At 34.5% G+C, this 26,019-nt stretch overlaps 1 protein-coding gene across 2 annotated transcripts in view; it reads left to right on the forward strand.

Annotated features, from left to right (window-relative positions):
* Window positions 1–26,019, forward strand: part of LOC140452001 (probable G-protein coupled receptor CG31760) — a 1,472,120-nt gene that overhangs the window by 499,300 nt on the left and 946,801 nt on the right. For both annotated transcript variants that reach the window (XM_072546009.1, XM_072546010.1), the window contains exon 3: window positions 14,822–14,945. In XM_072546009.1, coding sequence (XP_072402110.1) covers window positions 14,822–14,945 — 124 coding nt within the window. The remainder of the gene's footprint in view (window positions 1–14,821; window positions 14,946–26,019) is intronic.

Genomic DNA, 26,019 nt, shown 5'->3' on the forward strand with positions numbered 1-26,019 from the left:
ACTGATTTTCTGCTGGTACCTTGTTATTTTTATATAGCTCGTCACAGTAGTTTCGCCATTTTGCCAATACTTCGTCAGTATCAGCCTTTAGATTACCTTCCTTATCTATTAGAGACCATGTTTGAGATTTAAATTCTCTGGTTCTAAAATAAATCCCTCGATTTATTTCGTCAGCCATATTCCTTTATCTCTCTGTATATTTAAGAGATGTAATCAGCGTTGTATTTGCGGCACTGTTTTCTGATTTCTTTCGATAATGCTTCGTATTCATCGTTTGTTCCGTATCTAGTTTTATGTTCTTTTCTTTTTTAAATCACAGTCCATGTATTATTGGATATCCACGGGTTACGGCCCGTGGAAACCGCTGCCTTAAAGTCTTTTGCAGCCTCGATTACCTTATCTTTGAGATAGATCCAAGTGCTCTCAAGGTCACTACCTGCTTGGTCTAAAAAAAGAGCTTCTTCTAGGTTTTGTTGGAAGTCATTGATTTTTGATGGATATAGAGACATGACTTTATTTAGGGGTCTTCTTTTGGGGACTTTAAAACAAAGTCAGACGTTCAATACCAGGAGTTGATGATCACTTCCACAGTCTGCGCCAGGATATGTTTTACAGTTGATGGCCGACGACTTCCATCTTGATCTTATTAGGATGTAGTCTATTTGATTTCATGTTTATCCATCTGGGCTGCGCCATGTGTATAATCTCTGTGGATGATTTTGATATAACGTGTTTGTAATTGTAAGATGTTGTTCTTCACAGAACTCCACTAGACGGTCGCTATTCTCATTTCTCTGTCACAGTCCATTTTTGCTCAGCACTTATTCAATATTTTCATTAGATGACCCTACTTTAACTTTAAAGTCTCCTAAAATTATAATTAGTTCACGATTCGGAATAGCGCTAACAGTTTCTTCTAGCTAACCATATAACCTGTTGATGTCTTCTTCTTGTACAGCTGTTGTAGGAGCGTATATCTAAACACGGTGTAGGGTATTGGTGAATATTCTCATTTTAATGGATATTATCCTGTCATCAACAGTATTATATCCAACTACGCAGTCGTTCAGTTTAGAGGATACAATTATTGCGACTCCATTTGTACTTGTGTTATCTGAGCCTGAAAAATGGACCACGTTGCTAGCAGTTGTTTTAAAATGCCCTTTATCTCTCCAGTGAGTAGGGAAGCTTAGGATCCTCCTAAGGGTTTCAATATACCTTCTGAATAGCACAACTGAACTATACGAACGACTAGTAAATATGGGACTAGGAAAAGAGCTTCTTCTTAGTCGTTAACCTGATGCAGGTATCGTGATATCATGAAGCTATTAGCTAAATTTCCCAATGTTCCTCCACGTTTTTCTATCTTCTGCCATTCTAGCACATTCTGACAATGGAGCGCCAATGGTAGCAACAATATGGTCCGTGTATCGTGTGGGAGATCTACCTCTATTTCTTTTGCCTTCTACTTTTCCCTGAATGGTAAGTTTTTCAAGACCATTTCTTCGAAGCACATGTCCAAAATAGCTTATTATTTGTTCTGATATTTGTGTTCTTAGTCTTTTCTTTATGTTTAGCTGGTCCAGTATGGATTCATTTGTTCTTCGGGCCACCCATGGTATTCTCAGCATTCGTCTCCAGCAGTACATCTCAAATACATCTATGTTCTTTTTGTCTTTCTCAGTAAGGGTCCAGCATTCCGATGCATAAGTAAAAACTGGAAAAACTAGACTTCTTACTAGTCTCATTTTTGTATCGGTAGTTATTTCATGGCTTTTAAAATTTTTTTGTTAATTTTGCCATAGCGCTTTTTGCGATTGCTGACCGCCGCTTTATTTCTTCAGTACAGCCTCCTTTGTTGGTTATTACTGAGCCCAGATACACAAATTTATCTACAACAGCGATATTGTTTATCATGACCAGATGATTTTGATTGTTGTTAGCTCTGTCAATTATCATGATTCTCGTTTTATCTCTGTTTATTTTAAGGCCCATCGTTAAGCTTACGTCTTCTATCCGTTGTAGCAGGTGAATCAATTCAGCTTCAGAACTAGCGAGGATAGTAGTATTATCTGCATATCTCAAGTTGCAAATCTTCTTTCCGCCAATGGTGATGCAACCGTTCCAGTCCTCAGTAGCTTTCCGCATTATCCATTCACCATAGATGTTAAATAGAATTGGGCTTAGTATGCAGCCTTGTCTCACGCCCTTTGTGACCCTGAAACTATTGGTTAGTTCCCCATTTATTCTAATTCTGGCATAATTGTTATTGTACAGGCTTTTAATTAGCAGTATCAGATGATTGGGGACTCCCATTTCAGACAAAACCTGCCACATTTTACTCCAGTTGACCAAATCGAAAGCTTTACTATAATCTATGAAGCACAAATATGTTGTGATGTTGAATTCTCTGGATTTTTCTACAATCTGCCGTACGTTTAAAATTTGTTCTCTAGTACCACGTCCGGGGACGAAACCTGCTTGTTCCTCCGCAATGTTAGGTAGTAAAAAGGGCTTTATCCTCTCGAGAATTATGTGTAAGAGTATCTTACTGCAATGCGCAATTAGAGCAATTGTGCGATAGTTGCTACATAAATCTTTCGCTCCCTTTTTATGTATGGGAATATATAGTGATTGTGTCCAGTCCTCAGGCCATTTACCTGTCTCCCACACTCTTTGACAAATTTGATGTATTATATCCACTCCAACGTCATCTAGGGCCCAAATAATTCCAATAGGTATGTTATCTGGACCGGCAGCTTTCTGACTTTTTTGCCTCATAATTGCTGCTTCAACTTCACTTTTGAGTACGTCAGGTTCCGTCACAAAACTGGCATCTTCTTGTTGTGATGGGGCGTCTGTGCTTTCCTCCATCATCAGTCGTCCACAGTATTCTTTTCATCTGTGTAAAATATCTTTTTTAGAAGTGAGTAGAGTTCCGTTATCATCTTTGATAGCAAGGTAGTTTGGTGTAAAGGAACGTGTTATCTGCTTTATTTTTTTAAACATGTCTCTGGTCTCAGTTTTGGTTTTATGCCCTTCTATTTCCATGCAGATTTTGTTCAAGTGTATGTTCTTGTCCTTTTTGCAGAGTCGTTTTATTTGACCGTTCAGCGCTTTATAGGCCTCTTTATCACTTTCACTGTTCAGTCCTCTGGCTTTTAAGCACTTCCTCTCCTGTATTTTAGTCCACGTGGAGTCCCTTATCCATTGTTCACTTCTTTCTTCTCTATCACTCTTAATGTTTTTCGCAGCATTATGCAATATGGATTTTGTTTTTGTCCATATGCTATTTAAGGGCTCTTCTGGATTTAATGATTGTTTGAGGTCACATAGCGTTTGCATTGCGGCTTTTTTGTACGGATCGTTATATCTTAGATGCCATTTAGTTGTTGTATTTCCTGTTTTTGGACTGTTTCTTAACTTCATGCGGAATTCAGCTGATAAAAATTGATGGTCGCTATTACAATCTTTTCCTGGATAGGTCTTAACATCCTTAACAGCGCTCCTTCAACGGGTTTTTACCAGTATAAAATCTATCTGATTTCTGTATCTATTTCCTGGTGATATCCAAGTGTATAGTCGTCTTGGGTGATGTTAAAAGCCTGTGTTAGTAACAAACAGGTTGTTGTCTATACAAAAGTGTAGCAAGCGTTCTCCTCTGTCATTTCTTTGGCCAAGTCCATATAATCCGACGGTGGAAAAGAGCTTAAGGAAAAGAAAATAGGATCGGAGTTTAAATATTGATTCCACAGTGGTCATTCTAGAGTACAGGCCATAAACTGGTTAAAAGAAAAGGTGCGACACCTCAGGAAAAGACACGTCGCACTTATAGCACTAGATGTCATGGGAATAAATGATAAATAATCTTTAAGATCCCAAAAACAGATATAGAAAGTCTTCAACGGAAAGTAAGAACAATTCTCACATAAAATTAATATTTTTAGTATTATAAGCAAAAAGAATGAGTTCCATGTACCTATTTGTTTTATTTATCGTAAAACAGTGTTTTACTTTTTTATATCTTTGTGAATTAAATAATTTTTTAATAATTGAGGAATCTGTTCCAGTTTGCTAATTTTAAAAATAAACACTTTCACAATTCTTTTTAAATTATTTTTACCAACAATTTTACAAAATATTTCAAATATTCAACAGGATGTAATCGATACAGGATTACCTCTTTTCTTTGTCACGAAACCGTACTTCGGTTACTTCCTTCATGTTGTGGTTCAATGGCCACTTGAACGAAAACTCTCAACTTATTGAATTTCCGTCACTTTAATTCCACTAGTTTTGTATTCTCAACTACAGCATGCACAACGCCACAGTTTAGACTTCTCCTCGAATTAGATTAACTGATTTGATTTTACAAATTTCACGACCAAGACACAGAAGTCGTCTTTCGGAGCAATATACAGAGATAAAACAATTGTGAATCTTTTCTTAAACATTTTAAACGTTTTAGACGTCATAATCATTGTAAAAAGTTATTTTAAATAAAAACCATTAGACTAATAAATATATTATATAATACAGTATAGCCCAAAATAAACGATACTGAATTTGTAATTATTTTATTGTTTAAAAAAATACATATTATTGACACTATAACATGTTCTAAATGAGTTCCTTCTCTCTCAAGATACCGATATTCCAGATTTCTCGTAATGTTATGGAATAAAGGTTTGCGTCTGGATATGTTAAGTCTGGAGAACGTGCAGGGTAGGGGAAGTCAGTAAATCGTGAAATGAATTTGATTGGAAAATGTCCCTGAAGAAATTGACGAACTGCGACAGCAGTATGGCAAGTTGCCCCATCCTGCTGGAAAAATTGGTCTTGAACTGCCAAATTACGTGAACGACAAAATTGACGTAGATCAGGGATAAAGCGTATTAAAATTTGTATGTACCTCTGTTGACTAAGTGTGACTTGCCTACCATTTTCTTCGATAAAGTATGGACCAATGATTCCGTGTCCCGAAACTGCATACCAGACACTCACTTTTGCGCTATGTAAAGGAACTTCTTGAACTTTATCTGGTCTGGCAGAGCCCAGAAATCGATTTGTGTGACGATTTACATGGCCTCACAAATGAAAATGTGCTTCGTCTATAAACCATACATTTTTCAAAAATTCAGGATTGTCGTACTGTAATGCAAGAATTCTGCCACAATATTCCACTCTACTGTGATAATCCCTGGGATGTAATTGTTGATGTACTTGAATCACATACGAAAATGCACCCAGCTCCTTCAGGATTCTTTGCAAGGAAGTTCGTTTTAAGCCAAGATGCAACGCTGTTCTTGTCTGGCTGGTTTTCGGATTTTCCAAGATTCGCTCAGAAACACGTTCATGGTTATCGTTGTTGTTAACTGTTCTGGGACGCCCTGAGTTTCCTTTTCGTTGGCACAATACATAACCCGTATTTCTAAATTTCGGCTGATTCCGTATGGGCGAAAATAATGCTCCATAAGAAACACTTTCTCCTCTGTACTTAACACCATTTCTAACAATTAGACCTTAATAATTAATTGTTTAAGGATTACTTGACAGGTCTATACTAGTTAGTTTGAATATGACAGCGCGCAATATTTTTCTCAAAATATATGTAGTTTTTTCAAAAAATGCCGTTACGTTTTGGTAACGCTAGCCGGCTATGGTATACAAAAAATTATTGGACAAGGAAGTTATAACCGTGGGCTGTGAAACATTATACTACACTCTGGATATAATCCTACATCACATTTTACACGCAGAGTGCGTATACTTGAACTACAACCTTCTTCGGCACACCCAAGCCTCTTACGATTGGGAATATTTGTCAAAAAATGGCCTATTCTGTCATATCTTAAAGTTTCTGAAATCTTATTGATAGATGAACTTGGTTTAGCAGCCGCAAGCTTTCCAGAACTTTATGAATCTATGACATATTTTATCAGATAGGCTTGAGCAATCTGTCGTGTGAATTCTAGTTGGGTAAGACATTATGAGGAAATTACAATGGAAAAAACCGGGTATTAACATAATTGGCCAATACTTGAATCACTTGAGATATGCAGACGACATTGTATTAATAAGAGATAAAAGGGAAGAATTACAAAATATGATGGATGAATTAAATAGAGAATCAACAAAAATAGGTCTACAAATAAATTATAATAAAATAAAAATTATGACCAACCAACCAGAAGAATTAATAATTACAATTGCACAAACAACAATAAAACAAGTAAAAGAATATATAATAATATATATTTGGGACAACTAGTTAAATTAAATACAGAAAATCAGACAGGAGAAATAAAGAGAAGGATACGGTTGGCTTGGGTATCCTTCGGAAAACTTTCCTATATACTAAAAAATAGAAAATGCCCCCAATATTTAAAAACAAGAGTCTTCAACCAATTTATACTTCCTGTTCTCACTTACGGTTCTCAAACTTGGACGTTTACAAAGAAAAACATGGAAAAAATAGCAAAGACCCAAAGAGCCATGGAAAGGCAAATGCTGAACATCAGGCTATCAGACAAGAAAAGAAATACTTGGATCCGCAATAAAACAAAAGTGACCAATGTATTAACGCAGATAGCAAAACTTAAGTGGAAGTTCGCTGGACATCCCATAAGACAGAAAGACGATAGATGGAATAAGATGATTATACACTGGAGGCTATATAGTTACAAACGAAAAAGAGGAAGGCCACAAATGAGATGGCCAGATGACTTAAAGAAACACGCAGGCCCGAAGTGGATACAAACTGCCTACAATAGAGAGACGTGAAAGAAAGAAGAGGAGGCCTATGTCCAAACTTGGACAGCAAGAGCTGTATAGATAGATAGATAGAAGCTGTGTTTGATGTTTACACTTCACTGGATATACACCAAGCATTGACTATAGCAGCATCTAGTAGCCAAATAAAATTGACCACTACCACTTTTTTCTACTAATTGAAATCTTGTATCTGGATATCTGCTGGTCGACAAAGTCAGTGCCTCCCATAAACCTATTATATTCAGAAATGAGATAAGGTTTTGGTACTTGAATAATTTTTTTTCGGTTCGAGAATACCGTTTGACTTGAGTGACTGAATTCACGCCATGACATGTAAATGCTAATGTCAATATGTTATTATCCATTTAGTTCACCAATATTATGCCATCTTCTTTACCGATGACAGAAATCATATTTTTTGTTTATATGTTCCTTCATAGTTCCCGTACCATCATAACCCCTTTGTTTCAAGGAAAATAGCAAATTGAAGCTAGTGAAAAGGCTATTAAAGTAAAATGTGATCGGGAGCTTTTTTACATCATCCGAACGGGATGTATTTATAAAAATAAACTTAATTCATAATAATATATAATTTTACTTGTGTCTATATCCTCACTTCCTGCATATTCCATGCCGTGGCTCCGGGCTTCGGTGTGTTTAGGTACGCACCTTCCATTCGGTGGGTCCGAGATTCGTCCAGTGTGTAAGTATCCCACATTTCCATCTCCTTTTCCAACTTGTTAATAGAATTTTTATTTTTATTACTTCGGTTCAGAAGATTATCCCTTTTGTCTACAGGATCGCCATGTGTTAAGGTACATAGTTAAGAGTAATTATTCTCAATACAATACTCAAGAGTTAGATAATTAATTGTAAATAATATTATTATCATGTTGATCTATGAAACGCACTTTAAAGGTAAAAGCTGTTGGACAGTGTCAAACTTATATTATTTGTACTTGTTGTATTACTTGTTATTATTTGTATAAATCATGCTGATGGTTCTGTACTGTAACGATGGTACCATCATCGTTTGCTACCGGCTGGCCCTTTCTCTATGTACGCGCACTTCCATTAACAACCTACCACTACCACCGATGTGCGATGGAGATGTAACACCAGCAAAAATATAAAACGCCATGAACCACGACAGGGAACTGAGTTCGATCCAGAGTATTGATCGGGTAAGAGCTTCAATCTCCAGGTTTATTTCCATACCTGATGATCTAGTACTGATCAGTCACTTCCGTTTCCTATCTGTATCAAGTATTGATCGACCGGGTCCGATCGACCTATTACATAGGCTGAGAGTTATTCAGTTACCCCGATAATTTTTGGGTATTGACCGAAAATCGTCCCTTATCTCACCCATCCGAGTAAAGCTTATATTTATTTTCACCGTTATATACATCAAATCGTAGCCTCGTCGATTTATTTTTATTGTTCATATTATAGAGAATTTAACTAAATTTTTAATATTTCTTTAAACATATTTTCGTTTAGATTAAACTTGCGTTTTATTAAATCTTGTGTTTAGTAGAGCTACTCACCACAAGTTGGCGCCTGGACAAAAAAAATTATGCTACATCCAACAACGACAAACACAGACTCAGTAACTAAGGACAGGTACGTCTTGGATATATCGCCTGACCAAAGATGAATAACATCAGCCCCAATGTTAGCGTGCCACGATTTTTTAAAGATCGCGGATAACTGACAGGAACCGAATCCAAATCGAAACTGAATAACAACTGAATAGCAACCGAACCCGAATGGTAACCGAAAAACAACCAAATAGGGACCGAACTTGAACAGAAATCGAATAAAAACCAAATAGGAACCGAATCGAAATAGAAACCGAATAAGAACTGAGTAGGAACCGAATCTGAATAGAAACCGAATGAAAACTGAATAGAAACCGAATCTTAATAGAAACAGAATAAGAACCTCATAGCAGCAGCTCATTTAAGAATTGCAAAAATCACTTACCGATTAGCGCAAAAATCCTATCTAATTAGCCTTCTTCGGTCCATCTTTGACATAAGCCTCCCCAATCATTTTCCATTCTTCTCTGTCTGTCGCTACAGTCATCCACCTAGAGCCCACGTGCATCTTGATATCATCGGCCCATCTCATTTGGGGCCTTCCTCTTCTTCGTTTATATTCCCACGGTCTCCAACTTATAAGAATTTTGTTCCATCGGTCTTCTTTTTGTCTTATATTGTGTCCGGCAAATCTCCATTTAAATTTTTTCAACTTCTTGTCTAACATCCATTTCTTTTCTTTTCTCTCTTATCCACTCGTTTCTCTTTTTATCCATTAGTCTTATGTGCAACATTTGTCTTTCCATTGCTCTGTGGGTTTTTATGATTTTTGTCCATGTTTACTTTTGTAAATGTCCACGTTTGGGAACCACAAGTGAGTGTGTTTTTATCTCTGCTGTTTGGTTTTCTTTGTTAAGTTTTATAGTTTGACCCAGATATATATATAATCCTGAACTTGTTCTATTTCATCTTGTCCGATCCTCATTGTGATGTCTTCATCTGTATTTATTATGATTTTAGTCTTGCTGTAATTCATATTAAGGCCTATCTTTTCAGCTTCTACGTCCAGTTCTTTCATCATTTCAAATAATTCTTCTTTTTTACCGGTTATCAATGCGATGTCATCAGCGTACCTTAGATGGTTCAAGCGTTGTTTACAAATTTTTATACCTTTTTCTTCCCATTCTAATCTTTAAAAATATCTTCCAGGGCCTGATTGAAAAGTTTCGGTGATATTGTGTCACCCTGTCTCACACCTCTATTTATTTGTATTGATTTTGTTCCTTTATATATTTTAATTGTTGTTTTGGCTTCCTTATATATATTGGCTATTAGTTCCGTATATCCGTTGTCAATTCTGCTGTTAATCAAAGAACTTTTCATTGCCCAATGTTCGACACTGTTGAAAGCCTTTTCGAAATCTATGAACGCTATATACAGAGGAATGTGTATATTTGAATATTCATTTGCTCGTTCCATAAGTATTTTGATACTAAGTAAATGGTCACTTGTGCTGAATCCCTTTCTAAAACCAGCTTGTTCTTTCGACTGGTATCCGTCGAATTTTGTCGTCAATCTATCCGCAATATATCGCAAAAATCCTACTTATCTAAAATGTTAAATTACAGAGCAGACTGTTTAAGAAACTGTAGGAAATGCTTTAGGTATAAACAGTTATAGAGACAACCAGCAGGAGAAATACAACCATCCACTGTAGAAAAGCCTTGACATACTATCCCAATTAATTTATTGCAACCATTCCCAAGATCTATAAAGACAAACATGATGGTCATCCAAAACAGGTTTACAAAATGGTTTACCGCCCAACCGATAGAATTAACACCATTAAATCTTCACGCCATGACAGTGTACACTACAGTTTTTTCTAGAGAGAAGGGGATGTAACTCTTATAGACATGAATCCATAGTTATAAAATGATTCGCAATGCTACTAAAAATTAAATAATTAAATCCTGAATACTTAAGATCTGATCTGGCAACACAATAAAGGGGGAGACCTACGCAGAACTGCACATCTTGTGAAGAAAAAGAAATATGTAATTTCCAACATCCTAATGGATATGGAGCCCTAATAATAAGAATTAGCAATGTTTTAAATTTTCTACTTAATATTTAGTAAAAAAATAGGATGTATTTCATAAAGTTTACTCTGGTATTAGTGTATTAAATTATTTACTTATTTTAAAATATACAAATATTTTCGGTATTTGTTTGATGATTATCCCTTTCTCACAAAGATACAATAAGAGTGAAACTTTAATCGTTAAGCACTTGGAATTAGTCATGCCTCTCTAACATTAATCTCACCATTGAATTCTAGTCGGTAACGAAATATTTCAACCTTCGTTCCTTTTGGAATTGGGCAAATCATTACCATCTGTCGATTTCGATCCGATGTTCTCATTTTGTGACAAACTCCAGAAAAGGAAACTTCCAAACTATTTCCTGTTTCTCCAATGAGCACGAAATAGCCTCCGGCTGGTAATGTGTATTGGCATTTTACTTTTCATTTATGAACGTTACTGTTCCGATTCATAAAAAATTTCTAAATATTCCTTATTAAATGTATTAACTTATATACACATTTTTTAATGTGTGTGTATGGCTGGAATATTGACTGCGAAATCTGGGGCCGATTCTTTGAACGCTAATCAAAACTTGATTGTAATGAAATATTTAATTAAAATCAAATACGTCACATTTTCAGGTTATGTTGACTGATTTATTTTATTCAATTTTATTATTTTGCGTTTTAATTTAAAATAAACCATAATTAAACTCTTTCTGATGTTAATTTCATGTTTTTATTTACAAATCAATAATAATAATAAGCAATTTTTAATAATTTTGACAGCTGCTGTGACGTATTTGATTGTAATTAAATATTTGATTACAATTAAGTTTTGATTAGCGTTTGAACAATCGGCCCCTTGGGTTTCATGCATCTAATCATGCTTGACTTTAATTCTTGGGACAAAAAATAAAATAAAATTTATCAATATTTTAAAGCAATAATATTAATATTTCAAATATTTTATTACTTGTTTATTTAAATTAACGTGCATGTGGCATTTATGGTCATTAGTACGAGTTACGGTTTACAATTTACATGGTATACATTTATATATTTATACAATATAATTGTACACTACAAATAATATGGTCAGCATATAACATAATGAAAAAAAAACATTTAACATTATTTATATCTTGTTGACCAGTTGATTTTTTCCAGGAACTTGATCACCTTATTGATTTGGTCTGTGCTGTTTAGGACCTCATTGAAGATGGATCTGATACCAAGCTGTTGGCGTGTTTTGGTATAAAGAAGAGATTCGATAAGTATCTGTTTGATTCGAAGAGTCACCTCGCAGTTTGGAGAATTTACAATTTTTCATTTAAATAAGTGTGAAGGTGCTAGTGACTGATTATCTATTTCCACAGATCATTCTGATTGCATATTTTTTTATAATAGAATTAAAGTACCATGGTTTAGCAGGAGATTCCGGCTGAATGCCTTTATAAAAAAGCCGTCTGGTGGAATCACCTTATTCATCCATCCTTTTTCTTCCTCAGCTTTTCCTTTTTAGGACCTTTTTTTAGACCTTCTAAGAAGTTGCTCTTCGTCGCCACTTATTTTTATTCAGCGGGTCTTCTTCACCTAAGTCCTCTGCCACACAGTCCTTCCATCTTCTCCTCGATTTTCCTGCATCTCTTCTTCCATCAACTTTTAACACCAACAGCTCTATCCTTCAACCTACATCATTTTTATCTCTATTACCAAACCCTTGCAGCCTCTGTTCTAGAATCTTTTTTCAGACTGTAATTACCGCGGCTCTTTTCGAATCTTATTCAAAGTATTTAAAGTCTTCTTCTCGTCTCAGTTTTTCTCCAAGCAATTTTATGTCCCTAACCATTTCTCTTCCTCCCAACTACATATACTGTATTTTCGACCTGCTAACCTTAGGTCCTTCCTCTTCAATAGTCCTCCAAAACTCTAACTACTATTTTAACATTTCTTTACTCTCCTGTACTAACATGATATCATCAGCAAATAGCATCGACCAAGAAGCCTCTACTTAAACAGTAGGGGCTCATTGAAGAGCCTTCATGCAAATCAACCGTCACTGGAAAACTGTCAGTCAATCCAACAGAAGTCCTTACTTTGGTGTAAGCTCTCGCATACATATCCCTTATACTCCTTACGTAGTTTTTACGACCCCACATCTCTCTCATACATCTTCATGGGTATTGTGAGCAGTCTTGATATGATTTATATACAACCAGTGATTAGTTTTTATTACAGTACCTATTACTTAAATACATTAAAAATAGGTTGTAAACTTTAGGAGCTACCACTGACTAAATGTATTATATAGATATTTTTTCCTTTGCTGTAAAGGCATTCCACAACATTCTACACGACGACTTGACACTGGTGTACTTTTAAAAGCTCTAAGCGACAGTCTTAGGCAATTATTCACGAAATTATCTACCATTTTTAAGATACTGATTAAGAGTATAAAAAGCCTCTGTAATTCAAAATTGATCTAATAAATGACCTACATAATAACAGGGACATTTCTGAATCGACTCTCTAGTTGTAAGAACTTCAGCTCTTAATATGTTTCATCCTTACTTGGCGTTTTTTAATATTCTTACTATGTATTCTTTCCAGACTAATTTTTTATCAATTATTCATCCTAGATACGTTACGTGAGAAGCAACGGGAAACTATGCTCTTTTAATACAATCTAGGGTGGTTATAAATAATTTTGATTTTTTTAGTGAAATGTTTAAACTATTCTCGTGGCACCATTGATTAAATCGAAAAAAAAAACTGGCTTAAACAACGGTAACTAGCTTCTGATGACAATTGTCGATGTAGAAGAATATATCGTCAGCATATTCCAGTATCTTAATATCACTAAATTCTTCTGTCAGCTTTTATAGGTTAAAAGTATAGATTGTACACAATATAGGGCTTAAAACGCTACCCTGTGGTAATCCCGAACTTTTTGTTTTTGTATCTTGAACTTCTTCGTTTACTTTAAGGTTACTTATTCGATTACGGTATAATTTTATTATTTTTTTAAAAAATCATAACCAAATAAATCCAATTCGTATCATTTGTCGAAGTAGAATTTCTAGATTTATTTTATCGTAGCCTCCTACGATATCCATAAATAAAGCTATGCTAGAACGATTAAGTGAGGATGAATTACCAATATCAGTTGCTAAAGGAGTAATATTTTCTATTGTAAAATGAGCTTTTCTAAACGCAAACTGTTATTTTGGTAGCTTGAGATTGGATTCTAGCCAATAATTCATACTTGTTTTGAGCATTCGTTCGAATGTTTTAAGAACACAAGAAGCCATTGATATACCTCTATATCTTGTGTGGTTTTAACATTAAAACCATAATGTATTTTTTGCAATTTTCTGGATACTTCGTGCTTTCCGATATAATTATTTATTATTTCTAACAAGGTAATTTTGCAGGAAAACGGAAGAAAACGGAAGGAACCATTACATAATGAATGTTAGTAATACCAGAAGCTGTATTTTGTGCTTTTTTTTATAGCGTTCTGCGATTATTTGAGACTAAATTTCTTTAGTAGAGTGTTCACTTTAATTTTATTGTTATTTTATACCTGAAGGGGATAAAGCACTTCTTCGTTTTCCACCCAAGGCGGCGTGATTTTGGTTTATAAAGATTATTGTCCACTCCCCTGCTACTACCTCACACTCTACTCTCTTTCCACATTTGTGTAATTGTTGTATTTGTGTTTATTAAAGTACAAAATTCCTCCAAGATTCTTTTTTGCTCATTTTTATTAGTTTTTGATACAAAGTCATTGTTCTTTGTAGACAAAGATTAATTAACTGCATTTGAATTTTGTATCGCAAATGAACATCTTTTAATTTTTTATTAATATGTCCCATTAATATTCGCACATTATAGTCACTTTATAGTCACACAAATGTTTATTAAATTTTGAACTGATCACTTTTTTCTTTTTAGGTACTGAATGTTCTGCTGCTTTGTTAATTCTGCTATAAATTTGTCATATCCTTTTATATTTTTTTGATTAATACCTTGTTCTTTTTGCTTGGTTACAATTACAAAGGTTTATTAACAAGCGTTTATTGTTTTAAAGGATTTACTATCTTTAAGGAAATGACATTGATTTTAAATAATACTTATACTTTCAGTGTCATATCTTATTTAATATAGAACTAAGTTTCAGGTCATTCACTGTAATGAATTGAAATGAACTAGTTTGTGAAAAAATCAGTATATGCTTTATTAATGTGTAGGCTTTATTACTGAGTTTAGGCTTTTGGACACGAAGTACAAATGAATAAATACTGGGACTTCTCTCTTATGCGTTTATTGTAGTTCATTCGGTACACTAGTGTTCATTTATTTTTATTTGAGAATATATATGTGATGGACTAATTTTATATTTTTATTTTAGGGGAACAAGCGGTATAGACATCGACTTAAGACGAGTAGATATTGATCAGTGTCCTCTTCCAAAGGGAGGTACACAGCTAAATATCTTTGCTGCATCAGACAAATGCAAGAGAAGAACCACCATGGTAAGTTTTAAAAACGCATGAATATATCTAGTTTTACCGTTTTCACTTTAAATTTGGTACTAGTTTGGTACTGACATACAGAGGACACTGACATCCAAATTCCAAAATCCGACCACCTTTGCCAAGTATTTCGAAGAGAAGTTAAGAGATAAAACTAATCATATTATTTTGCCGCATCATGAAATATATTCACAAAAAAATAATCTGATATCATCTGAATAGAGTAAATCCTTTAATTCTCCTTTCACTATCCATGAGGTTAAATCTACTTTAGCTAATAGCAGAAACTCCTAACTTTAAATGACCTAATCTGAAGATCACATAACTTTCCATCTCGATGGAGTAAGTCTGCTTTTATTCCAATACTGAAGATGAATCAGCCAACCATTTTACCACTATATTACAGGACCATCTCTCTCATATACACTATGTGTAACCTATTTAAAAAAATGATCAACAAACGTTTTTACAGTATTTTGAAAAGCATGGTATTATTCCAAAGGATCAACCTAGCTACCAGAGCCACCGCTCCACAAGAAATAATCTTGTACTTCTGCAAATCTATATCTTTAACGCAATTAACAGCAAATAAGATTTAAAAACAACTATCTTTGACATAAAAGGTGCATTTGATACGCAATTCTTGACAAACCACAAATTCTTCGTAATATCTAAAATAACTATATACCTAACTGTCAATAATATTCTTGCTTCTCCATTTTTTAAGCCCTTCTCTCTATTCGGATTGCCGAATATACGGCTCTCCTAATTCTCGCCATTTATCTCTGTTGTTTAAGAGACGTTTCCACATTGGTCCTGCAGTTCTTTTAATATCGTCGCTCCAGCGCATTTGCGGTCTTCGTCGTGGTTTTTTAGCTTCATATGGCCGTCAATTCCCGATTGCTTTATTCCATCAGCCATCCTTAAGACTTTCGTTATGTCCAGCCCATCTCCATTTCAGTTTAGCTGCCTGTTCAACAGCATCTTTTACTTTTGTTCTATTACGAATGTCTTCATTGGTTTTATGGTCTTTGAGTGAGATATCCAGCGTCTGTCGTTCCATAGCTCTCTAAGTTTTTGTGATCTTCTCCATGTTTATTTTAGTGAATGTCTAGGTTTGAGCTCCATATGTAAGTACAGGTAGGATACAAGAATTAAACACTTTGGTTTGAGGTATATATTTATTTTTAAGTATATATGAGAGTTGTCCGAATGCTGCTCATCCCATTTTTAAACATCTGTTTATTTCGGTAGTCTGATTTTTTTGCTTACCTTGACATTTTGACCCAGATATGTATATTCATCTACGTGTTCTACCTCTGTCCCTTGGATGGTTATTCTAGGTCATTTTTGTTTGACATTAGTTTAGTTTTGCTAAAATTCATTTTTAGTCCTTTTTTTAAGGATTCTGTATGTAGCTCTTCAATCATTGTATTCAGTGCATTCCACGTGTCGGCTATTAGTACTATATCATCTGCGTATCTAAGATGGTTCAAGTATCTTCCGGTAATAGAGATTCCCTTATTTTCTCAGTCTAGTGACTTAAAGATATCTTCTAGGGTAGCTGTAAATAATTTTGGAGATATTGTGTCTCCTTGTCTTATGCCTCGGTTGATTTTTACTGGTCTTGTTGCGATTCCATTATCCAACGTCACTATCATTTCAGCTTCGTAAATATTATGCATTAATATATTAATATTCTGTACCTGGGGTCGATCCGGTTGTTGACTAACGCTTCTTCTATTGCCCACAGTTCTACACTATCAAAAGCTTTTTCATAGTCTATAAAAGTCAGACATAATGGAAGATTGTATTCGTTAGTCTTTTCTATTAGGATTTTCAAAGTATATAGATGATCACAGGTGTTGTACTATTCTCCCAATGGTACAATGTTGGCCAATCTCCCTCTTTTTTGGATTCGGCGAGAGTATCTTCTACTATGTTACGAGACCCTGTTCAAGGATCCAACCAATCACAGACATCCAGAAACCAACTCTAAGAAAAACCATCGACCTTACAAAAACACATATCTTTCCAATCCCGGATACTCCTTGGAATTAACTAATCCCACATTCAATCACTTCTCTTTTAGCATACACTAACCGCGAAACTTCAAGCTTTTTCATAAGGAAATGCTTTGAAGAAATAACCAGGAACCAGCGTATACACTGGAGAACTATATATGCGATACCAGAAGCTTATAAAACCTAAGAAGAGATGATAAAAACCAAGCAATCTGGACAAAATCTATCGTCACTACTCTCGATAAAAAGAATATATTCTCAGCATCCCTTAGTATAAGAAATTCATAGGACTTACTTTATACTCGCTTTTTAAGGTGTAGATGTCACTATTATCTGGCTACTATTCCATATCGGAATCCCAGATAATTAAAAAGCAGATCAAGCCACAAAACAAGCTTCTGGCATAAACGGCCAATACTCCAAAGCCCAACATATTCAAATCCTTAATGACCTAAAGCAAATATTCAAACAACAACAGTATCATACCTGGCAAATCCACTAGAACGCAATCAGAACTACAGTATATGAAATCCGGTAGACTGTTGAACTTCCAACAATCTCTAGAAAATAAAAAACGAATCATTCGAAGATTAAGAATTGGACATACCCGATTCACCCATAACTACTTACAGAAGTCTGAGACGAAGCCCAACTGCTAAATCTGCTCAAGTGTATTAACCGTGAAACACATCCTTATCGAGTGTCCCCGGTACGCGAAACACAGAATGCAACACAAACTTAAAGTCAAATATTAAAGACATTTTAAACTCAACCAATCAAGTCTTTAGCCTAATTGGTTTCGTAAAAGACCTTTAGTAATTTAACAGAAAATGACCCCTTGCTTTCCATTTACTTTACCTCTGATTTATAACTTAGTGATAAAACTGTATTGGAAAAAATATTGTTTGTATCAATGGCCATTGCAGCCGAAACACATTAATTTAAATAAAAAAAATTCTACTGGAATGTTCCAAATATATTTTAAAACGATAGAATGATACAAGAAGAGAACGAACACAATTTCGTAAATAAACAAAAATTAAGAATTCCTACTTACCATTACTTACTACAACTTGTACACAGTTCGTTTAGATTTTCACGATCAAAGATTTTAAAGATTTATCTTTTATTTATATAATTGGTTTGATAATTTATGTTCAAAAAATAAACAATGGCTGGACATATTTAATTAACGAATTATTTTCCGCGCTCCGAATAAAATTAATTGTTTTTTAATTGTGTTTGTTATAAAGCCCGTAAATTAGCAGACCGGCACGGGTTAATCACATATAAAGCCTGCAAAATTATTGTATTAGCGATTATATTTTGATGTTTTAATTTTTTATTTTCAAAAAATTACCGCATTAACCACCTGGGTCATTAGCAATATTCATTAATTTACAATAAATGGTGTATTACATACATGAAATATTTACATGAAATACAATACAGATATATTGAAGACAAATGGCTTCACTAGTCGCATTTTGGTTATTTGAGAGATATATCTATCTTTTCGTATCAATATTAAGTAACTCATCGCCTTTTTTGCCGTAGAATTTCACAGGAATTAATAAATATTGATGGGATATTATCCTCTGGACCAGTAGTTGAGTTTTTTATTAACCCAGATAATCCTGACATAAGAAATAGTATTAAAACTGCAATTTTTTGTTATTAATATGTTTTATTTGGAACACTTGAATACATTACTGTAATAATATTGCAAAAAATCGCAATGTACACAAAAAAAAATTAGCGTCCTACATCTAGGACGTCAGGATCAAGCACTACCATTTGTGTGGTAACTCACAAAGCAGCGTACATGGATACCAACATCACATTTTTGACATCTTGTAGTTGTTTTTTTATGGCAGTAGCGACATCTAGTTTATTTTTCTTGATCAATCACATAATGATGCATTCCATCGAAACGAGAATCGGCATTTTCTCTTCGACTTGGCCGTCCACAAGAAAATGAAGTCGCTTTTGTATAAAGCTGAAGAAGTGAAGTTGCAATGCGTCGTCGAAAAGCTAATTGATCCAAAGTGCCCTGATTGCTTCGATGTAGTTGCCAAGCATTCTGTATAGCCAAATCGATACAGTGAGTAAACAAACAGAAGTACCACTTTTTTCCTCTAATACCAGTTCTATATAAACTTACGTTTTGATCGCATCGATCTACGCCGCCCATATTTTGATTATATAATTTTACCATAAATGGTTGAGGAACAAGTATCGTTTTTTTTTCTTGTCGCGAATATCGCTTTACTTGATGAATAGGATTCGTACCAACTGCGTTCGAGCAGAGCGATACAACACTATTATCGTGCCAGCTGACAATTGTCAATTTCTTATTACCGTCAAACTTAGCATCGTACGAACCTCTTTTGTCTTTTTGTAACTCCTTTGCCGATTTCAGCGGATTTTTTTGTATTCTGTTACTTCTTATGGTTCCTGTTCCTCTGATATTTTTTTCTGTCAGCATTTCAAATAAAGGCATTGTACTAAAAAAATTATCAAAAAATAAATGAAATTTTTTCAGCTCCCACTTTGATCTCAGAATGTCAACATAACTGAGTACCACACCTACACCGACACCAAAATCCTTGTATTTAGGCGATACGTGTGTTGATGCTCCCTGGTATGGCTCAAACCACGTTACGTACCCATTTTTGTTACATCCAACCCAAAGTTTATATCCCCATCTTATCGGTTTACCCTTTATAAACTGTTTACAGCCGTGACGCCCGAAATAAGGAACCATGGCTTCATCAACACTGTGGTTCTCTTCTAAAACTGCATGTTTTAAAAAATTTTGATTTAGTAACCTAAAGAGAGGTCTAACTTTACTGAATTTATCAGAATGATCCAAATTATTATTATCGGCTATATGCAGAACGCTCATTATAAAATCAAACCTATCCCTAGCAAGTGCCCCAGAAACTAAGGAATTACAGACGTCTCTATCCTTTTCCCAATACATCTTCTTCCTTGGGTATTGAGCATAACCACTAAGAATAAGAATTCCTACGAATGCTTTGATTTCTTCGATACATATAGGCTTATTTTTCTTATTTTTCATACTTGCATATCTATTGGATTCGACAACCAGTAAATCAAAAATTTCTTCATCGAACAACTTCATGAACCAGTCTATGGGAGTATCTTCTGTATCAATATTGAGATCATTATCCTTTGACCAATCAAGTATTTCTGCTTCCTCTGAGGTGGTTACTACTTCAGACCAGTGGTATTGCCGTGGAATTTTCAAAACTTTCTCAGATTTAACAGAATTTGATAATGGAATATCATCATCCGAGTCTGAGTCAACCGAACGAGGTACATGGATTTCAGCTACTGTTCTCAACATATTTGAAGGCAAATTATCCGAAGACACGTTTTCTTCATCACCAGAATCCTCATCTGTTTCAGCGGCATCTTCCGGAGGTAAGAGAACTATATTAGCTTGAGAATGAGGAAATTCATCTTCTTCTAACATCTCCAAGGCCTCATGTAAAGAAAAACCCCTGAAACAATAAAAGCAGTATGTTCATAACACTATCAACAAATTCTTTTGGGCTAAATACTAAGTAAAATAAACAAAGAAATCCAATGATTACAATAATTACTCAAAATTATAATTTTCATGCCATAATAGTACATAATCCTGACATCCTACATGTAGGACGGTCAAATTTATCACCACCTGGCAGCCAACTGGCAAACATTTTGGATAAAATTATTTCACGATTTGGAAAAATGAACTTCTTCTTCTTAAGGTGCCATGCATTTCTGCGTAGGCGTCCACCGTACATCGTCTTGTCAGGTGAGATCTTAAATATTCTGGATTAAATAATTCTGTTTTTAGCAGCATTGCGAAGCATTTCATAGCTGTGGATTCCTGTCCATTGTCGAATATTGCGCAGCCATGACATTTTTTTACGTCCGAGACCTCTCCTACCCTCTATTTTCCCTTCGAGTATCAGTTGCTGAAAAGTGTATCGTTCTCCTCGTATAATGTGCCCCAAGTATGCAGTCTTCTTACTTTTTACATAATTAAAAAGTTCCCTATCCTGTAAGCCCGCTCTTCTGAGTACTTCCTCATTTCTGACCCTGTCCGTCCATGATATTCTGAGCATTCGACGCAGGCACCACATTTCAAACACTTCAAGTTTGTTAATGGAACTGGCCTTTAACGTCCATGCTTCCATTCCGTATAGGAAAACAGGCCACACGTAACACTTAAGCATCTTGTATCGGAGGTTGAAGTCCAATTTGCGATCAGTCAGAAACTTACGAAGCCTCAAAAAAGCATTTCTGGCTTGTTCAACTCTGCTCTTTATTTCATTCTCGGGGTCCCAACCCTCATTCAGCAAACATCCCAAGTATTTGAATTGCCTGACTTGTTCAATTTCTTCTCCAGAGACATATATCTTTGCGTTGGGGTAATCATTTCTACTTATAATCATTGATTTTGTCTTCTTGATATTTATTTTCAAACCCCGAGCTTCACTTGCAAGAGTTAGATCATTCAAAAGGCATTGAAGATCTTCGATGTTATCTGCCACTATGGCTGTATCATCGGCATACCTGATGTTATTAATAAATATGCCGTTAACTTTAATACCCTTATTAGAGTCTTCCACTGCTTCTGCGAAGGCTTTTTCTACGTATAAATTGAACAGCATTGGAGACAGTATACAACCTTGCCTTACTCCTTTTTTAATGGAGAAATCTTCTGTTTCGTTGGAATTTTGAAGACGTACTGTTGCTGTCTGATTCCAATACAGATTGGCAATGATTCCAATACAGATTGGAAAAATGAACACTTATATACAAATAACATCATAAAAAAGTATATTTTATCAAAAGTTTAATATTCATTTCTTACCTTGCAAATCTGATTCCATGCTCAGCCATATTTTACGTTTTTTACAACCGCACCACAAGTAGACGTTTCAAGCGATAGGAACAAACTAAACAACAATGGGACGATTTGTCCTTGAGTAACATTTTGTGATAGACGGCGTTATCAAATTTAAACAGGGCCGTGTTCAAAAATTATTTAAATTAGCGTCCTACATATAGAACGTCAGGGTTATTAGGGTTAATGAGGAGAAGGCTTCGTTTAATTCTAGGAGATTAAAATGAAGATTAATAGAACTTCTTCTTCAAGTTCTGCTCCTCTCGAAGGAAATCGTTCTGACAATTATAATTTTGTTGGTTGTTGGAATAGTTCAATTGAACTGCATTCAAACCATTCACGAAGATTGCGTAGCCACGAGATTTTACGTCCTCCTACGCTTCGTCTGCCCATAATTTTGTTTTGCTTTATATTCCTTAATAGTTCCTATTTTTCACCTCTTATGATGTGCCCCAAGTGTTCCAACTTCCTAATTTTCCTGATGAGAGAAGACATAAAACGGAAGCTGGAAGTCTTCGAAAAAAGAGTTCTAAGAAAGATATTTGGACCTATTAAAGAAAGTGCAGTATGGAGATCTAGGTACAACCATAAACTCTACCAACTGTTCAAAGCGCCACCAATCTCAGAATTAATTTAACTTCGAATATTTCGACGGACTGGTCATGTAGTTAAAATGGAGGCCAAAAGATTGCCAAAAAAAGCCCTACATAGTAAAATGTAGGGCGCAAGACCAAAAGGAAGGCAACGGAAAGGTAGGAGGATGAAGTGGCAGCGGACGCGCAAACTTTGCTAGACGTGAAAGCCTAGAGAAGATCGGTGCGGGACCGGCAATATTTGAGAGAGAAAGTGAGTTCCCTAATTATTTTATGCATGTATTATTTTCTCAAATTCGTTCAATTCTTGGTACTGCTCATGTTACATTCTCTCTCTAGTTCCTTTTATTTTCTTTTTAATTAATCGATGGGTTTTGTTATTTTAATTGGATTTTTTGTTTTAAATGATTTTCTTTCATTCATTAATAGTAGTGTCTCTTGAGTAATTTCTCTTGAGTCTTTCTTTTGTTTTAATTTTTCACTTGCTGTTTTAATTACTGCGTTTTTATATTTCTGATCAATGTTATAGCTACTTTTGTTCAGTTTTTGGGCATTGTGTATATTTTTGGTAACAGTTTTTACAGTTTGTTCCTTTGTTTGAGGTTCCCTAAATCTCTTAATATCAATTATACTTTGTGTGGGTTTCTTTTTTGTCTGCTTCAATATGTATCGTAATGTGACTATTATGAAGTTATGGTCTGAACCGATATCTGCTCTAGGATAAGTTTTGACAGAAAGTACAGAATTAGGAAATCTTTTTCTAATGAGGACAAAGTCAATTTAATTTCAGATTATTCTAGTCGTTGTCTCTCCGAGATATTTCCATGTATACCATATTATTTTTGGTAGTTTAAAAAGTGTATTAACCATGACAAATTCTTCCATCTGGCAGAATTGTATTAAACGGTCACCACGTTCATTTTTATTTCCTAGACCATATTTACCTACATATCCATCCACTCATAGTGTGAGGTTTGTTCATTGACTTTATGAATTGTTAATTGAACTAGTGTTAGAAAACATTTTTGGGGCTGGATATGTTGATCATCGGTAATTGTTTAATCCTGTAGAGAGATGGCGACAATTTAGCTGGATAACCTTTGAACTTTCCTACGTCGTATTTTTGACTAAATTTGCACGGGCGAACTGTCTTTTGTAATTGAACCAATGTACTGATTCTATGAGGCATTCTTACTTTTTTTAAAATACGCCTGGACTTGGCAGTACGTTTTTAAAAATTTGTTAAGTCCATGGTCGTACGGTTATGGAATTTGTTTAATGCTTTTTGGCATTGTTTAACTGCTATTTTGAACGATTTATTTTAACAGGGAACATGTTTCCTGGAATAATTAATTGCGAATTTACCAATACATTCCTCAGCAGATTTAATCAAATAGTTATTTAAGAGTTTTACGTCTGTATCTACGCCATTGTTGAAGTGTAGTTTCTGTTTTTCTGTTAACATTATTTTTCAAAAGTTCTCAGTTTGCTTGAGCGATTTTTAATTTTGTTAAAATCGATTAAGGTATTTTTAACTTGTCAGAGATGTAATGGGGGAAATGATTATTATCATATTGGTTGTTTAATGTGTACCACAAAAGTAAAGGAAATATTTCGGGATTACAGAAAGCTAAATTAATATGCAATGAAGGCTTAGAAAACGTAATAATAAAGTGATGCAACCAACCCTCAAAAATATTGGCAGTCATACAACCCTTGGGTGAGTCTGCTCCGATTATTCCTGTTAAAGCAATCTTAAGCATATTATCACAAAAATTAACTCTTAGAAATACTAATTGCGGTGGGACACAATTCCCGAGGGCATTTATTGCTCTACACATAGTTACCAGAATGCCTTGCTCTGCAGAAGTTACTTGTCCTACTTGCCTTCGCCCCTACTTTGCTGTTTTTCTGCTTTTTTGCTATTTACTTTTCTGCTAGTACTCTGCGTGATCCCTGTACGGTCGTCAAAGCAATTTCATCTACATTGTAGATTTTACTGGCGTCTAATGTGGGATATTTTTCATAAATTTTTATTAAAGTATTATACCATTATGCACAATAATTTTATTAAATGCCACTGATCTTGATGTGACGTAGCTTCAAGAGTTTGTAATGATAGTATATGATTCCTTTTCATAAACGCACTAAACGCACTTAAATTATCAAATTTGGGATTTGCTGGAAACATTTTAAAGTTACTGGAAAGCTATTTAATAGGTAGGAACCAATTTGTATCCTATAATGGTTTCACATCAGAATTAATCTGTACTACATCCGGTGTTCCACAGGGATCAAATTTAGGTACATTGTTGTTCCTATTATATATCAATGATTTATTTTTAGATATCAATAACAGAAAATTGTGTTTTGCGGATGATCTTAAAATATACTGTGAAATTAAAAGAATTGCTAACTGTATAGATTTACAGAACGATCTAAATTATATAGATACTTGGTGTGTAAAAAACAAACTTTTTCTTAATGTCAATAAATGTAAAGTAGTAAGTTACTCTAGAAGGGAAAATAAGGTTGATTTTAATTATGTAATTCAGGGGTCAGATCTTGAAAAATGTAATAGCATTAAAGATTTAGGAGTTATATTTGATTCAAAATTAACCTTTAACAACCATATTGAGCAGAAAGTATCCGATGCTATGAAAATGTACGGTTTTATCATCAGAAACTGTAGAAATTTTAGCGATATAAGACCGATTAAACTGCTGTATCTATCGCTGGTGCGAACAAAACTAGAATATTGTAGCTTAATTTGGTATCCCATTTATAAATGTTATATGCAACAGATTGAAAAGGTACAACGGAAACTTTTAAAATATTTAGCTTTTAAGGTTGATGGAGTATATCCTGTCCATGGTTATGATTACGATTTGTTATGTAACAGGTTTAATATTGTAAGTTTAGAGTTAAGAAGAATTATATTTTCGGTTTCATTTTTATATAAGTTGTTACACAACTGTATTGACTGCAGTGATATATTAGGTCAAATTAGATTTAATGTGCCAAGAATTACTTCCAGGTCGACTATAGTGTTTACTTGTCCACGTGCGAGAACTAATATGTTACTAAAGTCACCCATTTATATTATGTGCAATAATTATAACAAAATATGCAACCATTGTGATATTTTCTCATGCTCAATTAATCATCTGGTTGATACCGCACTGGTTCATGGAGTACATTAGATTGTTAATTTTTTTGTGTATTTTTTTTTATTTCTTATATACGTAGTGATTTGTTTAATTATATTGTTCTCACTCTTTATTTTGTTTTTCGCCTACTTATTTTTTGCTCTTATTTTTTTACTTGATATTTTTGTATCACCCACTAATGATTGTATACTAATTAAAAATGTATCTTAAATTTTTACCCTAGAAGTGGGAAACTGTTGGGTAATAAAGCTATTATTTATTTATTTATTTATTTATTTATAAACAAATCGGGACCAGCAGACTCATTTTTACTCCAACACTCTGGGATTTTCTTTTTATTTGCTACTGTAAGATCGTAGG

This window comes from Diabrotica undecimpunctata, chromosome 10 (genome assembly GCF_040954645.1).
Source record: "Diabrotica undecimpunctata isolate CICGRU chromosome 10, icDiaUnde3, whole genome shotgun sequence".
In the NCBI taxonomy this organism is placed as follows: Eukaryota; Metazoa; Arthropoda; class Insecta; order Coleoptera; family Chrysomelidae; genus Diabrotica; species Diabrotica undecimpunctata.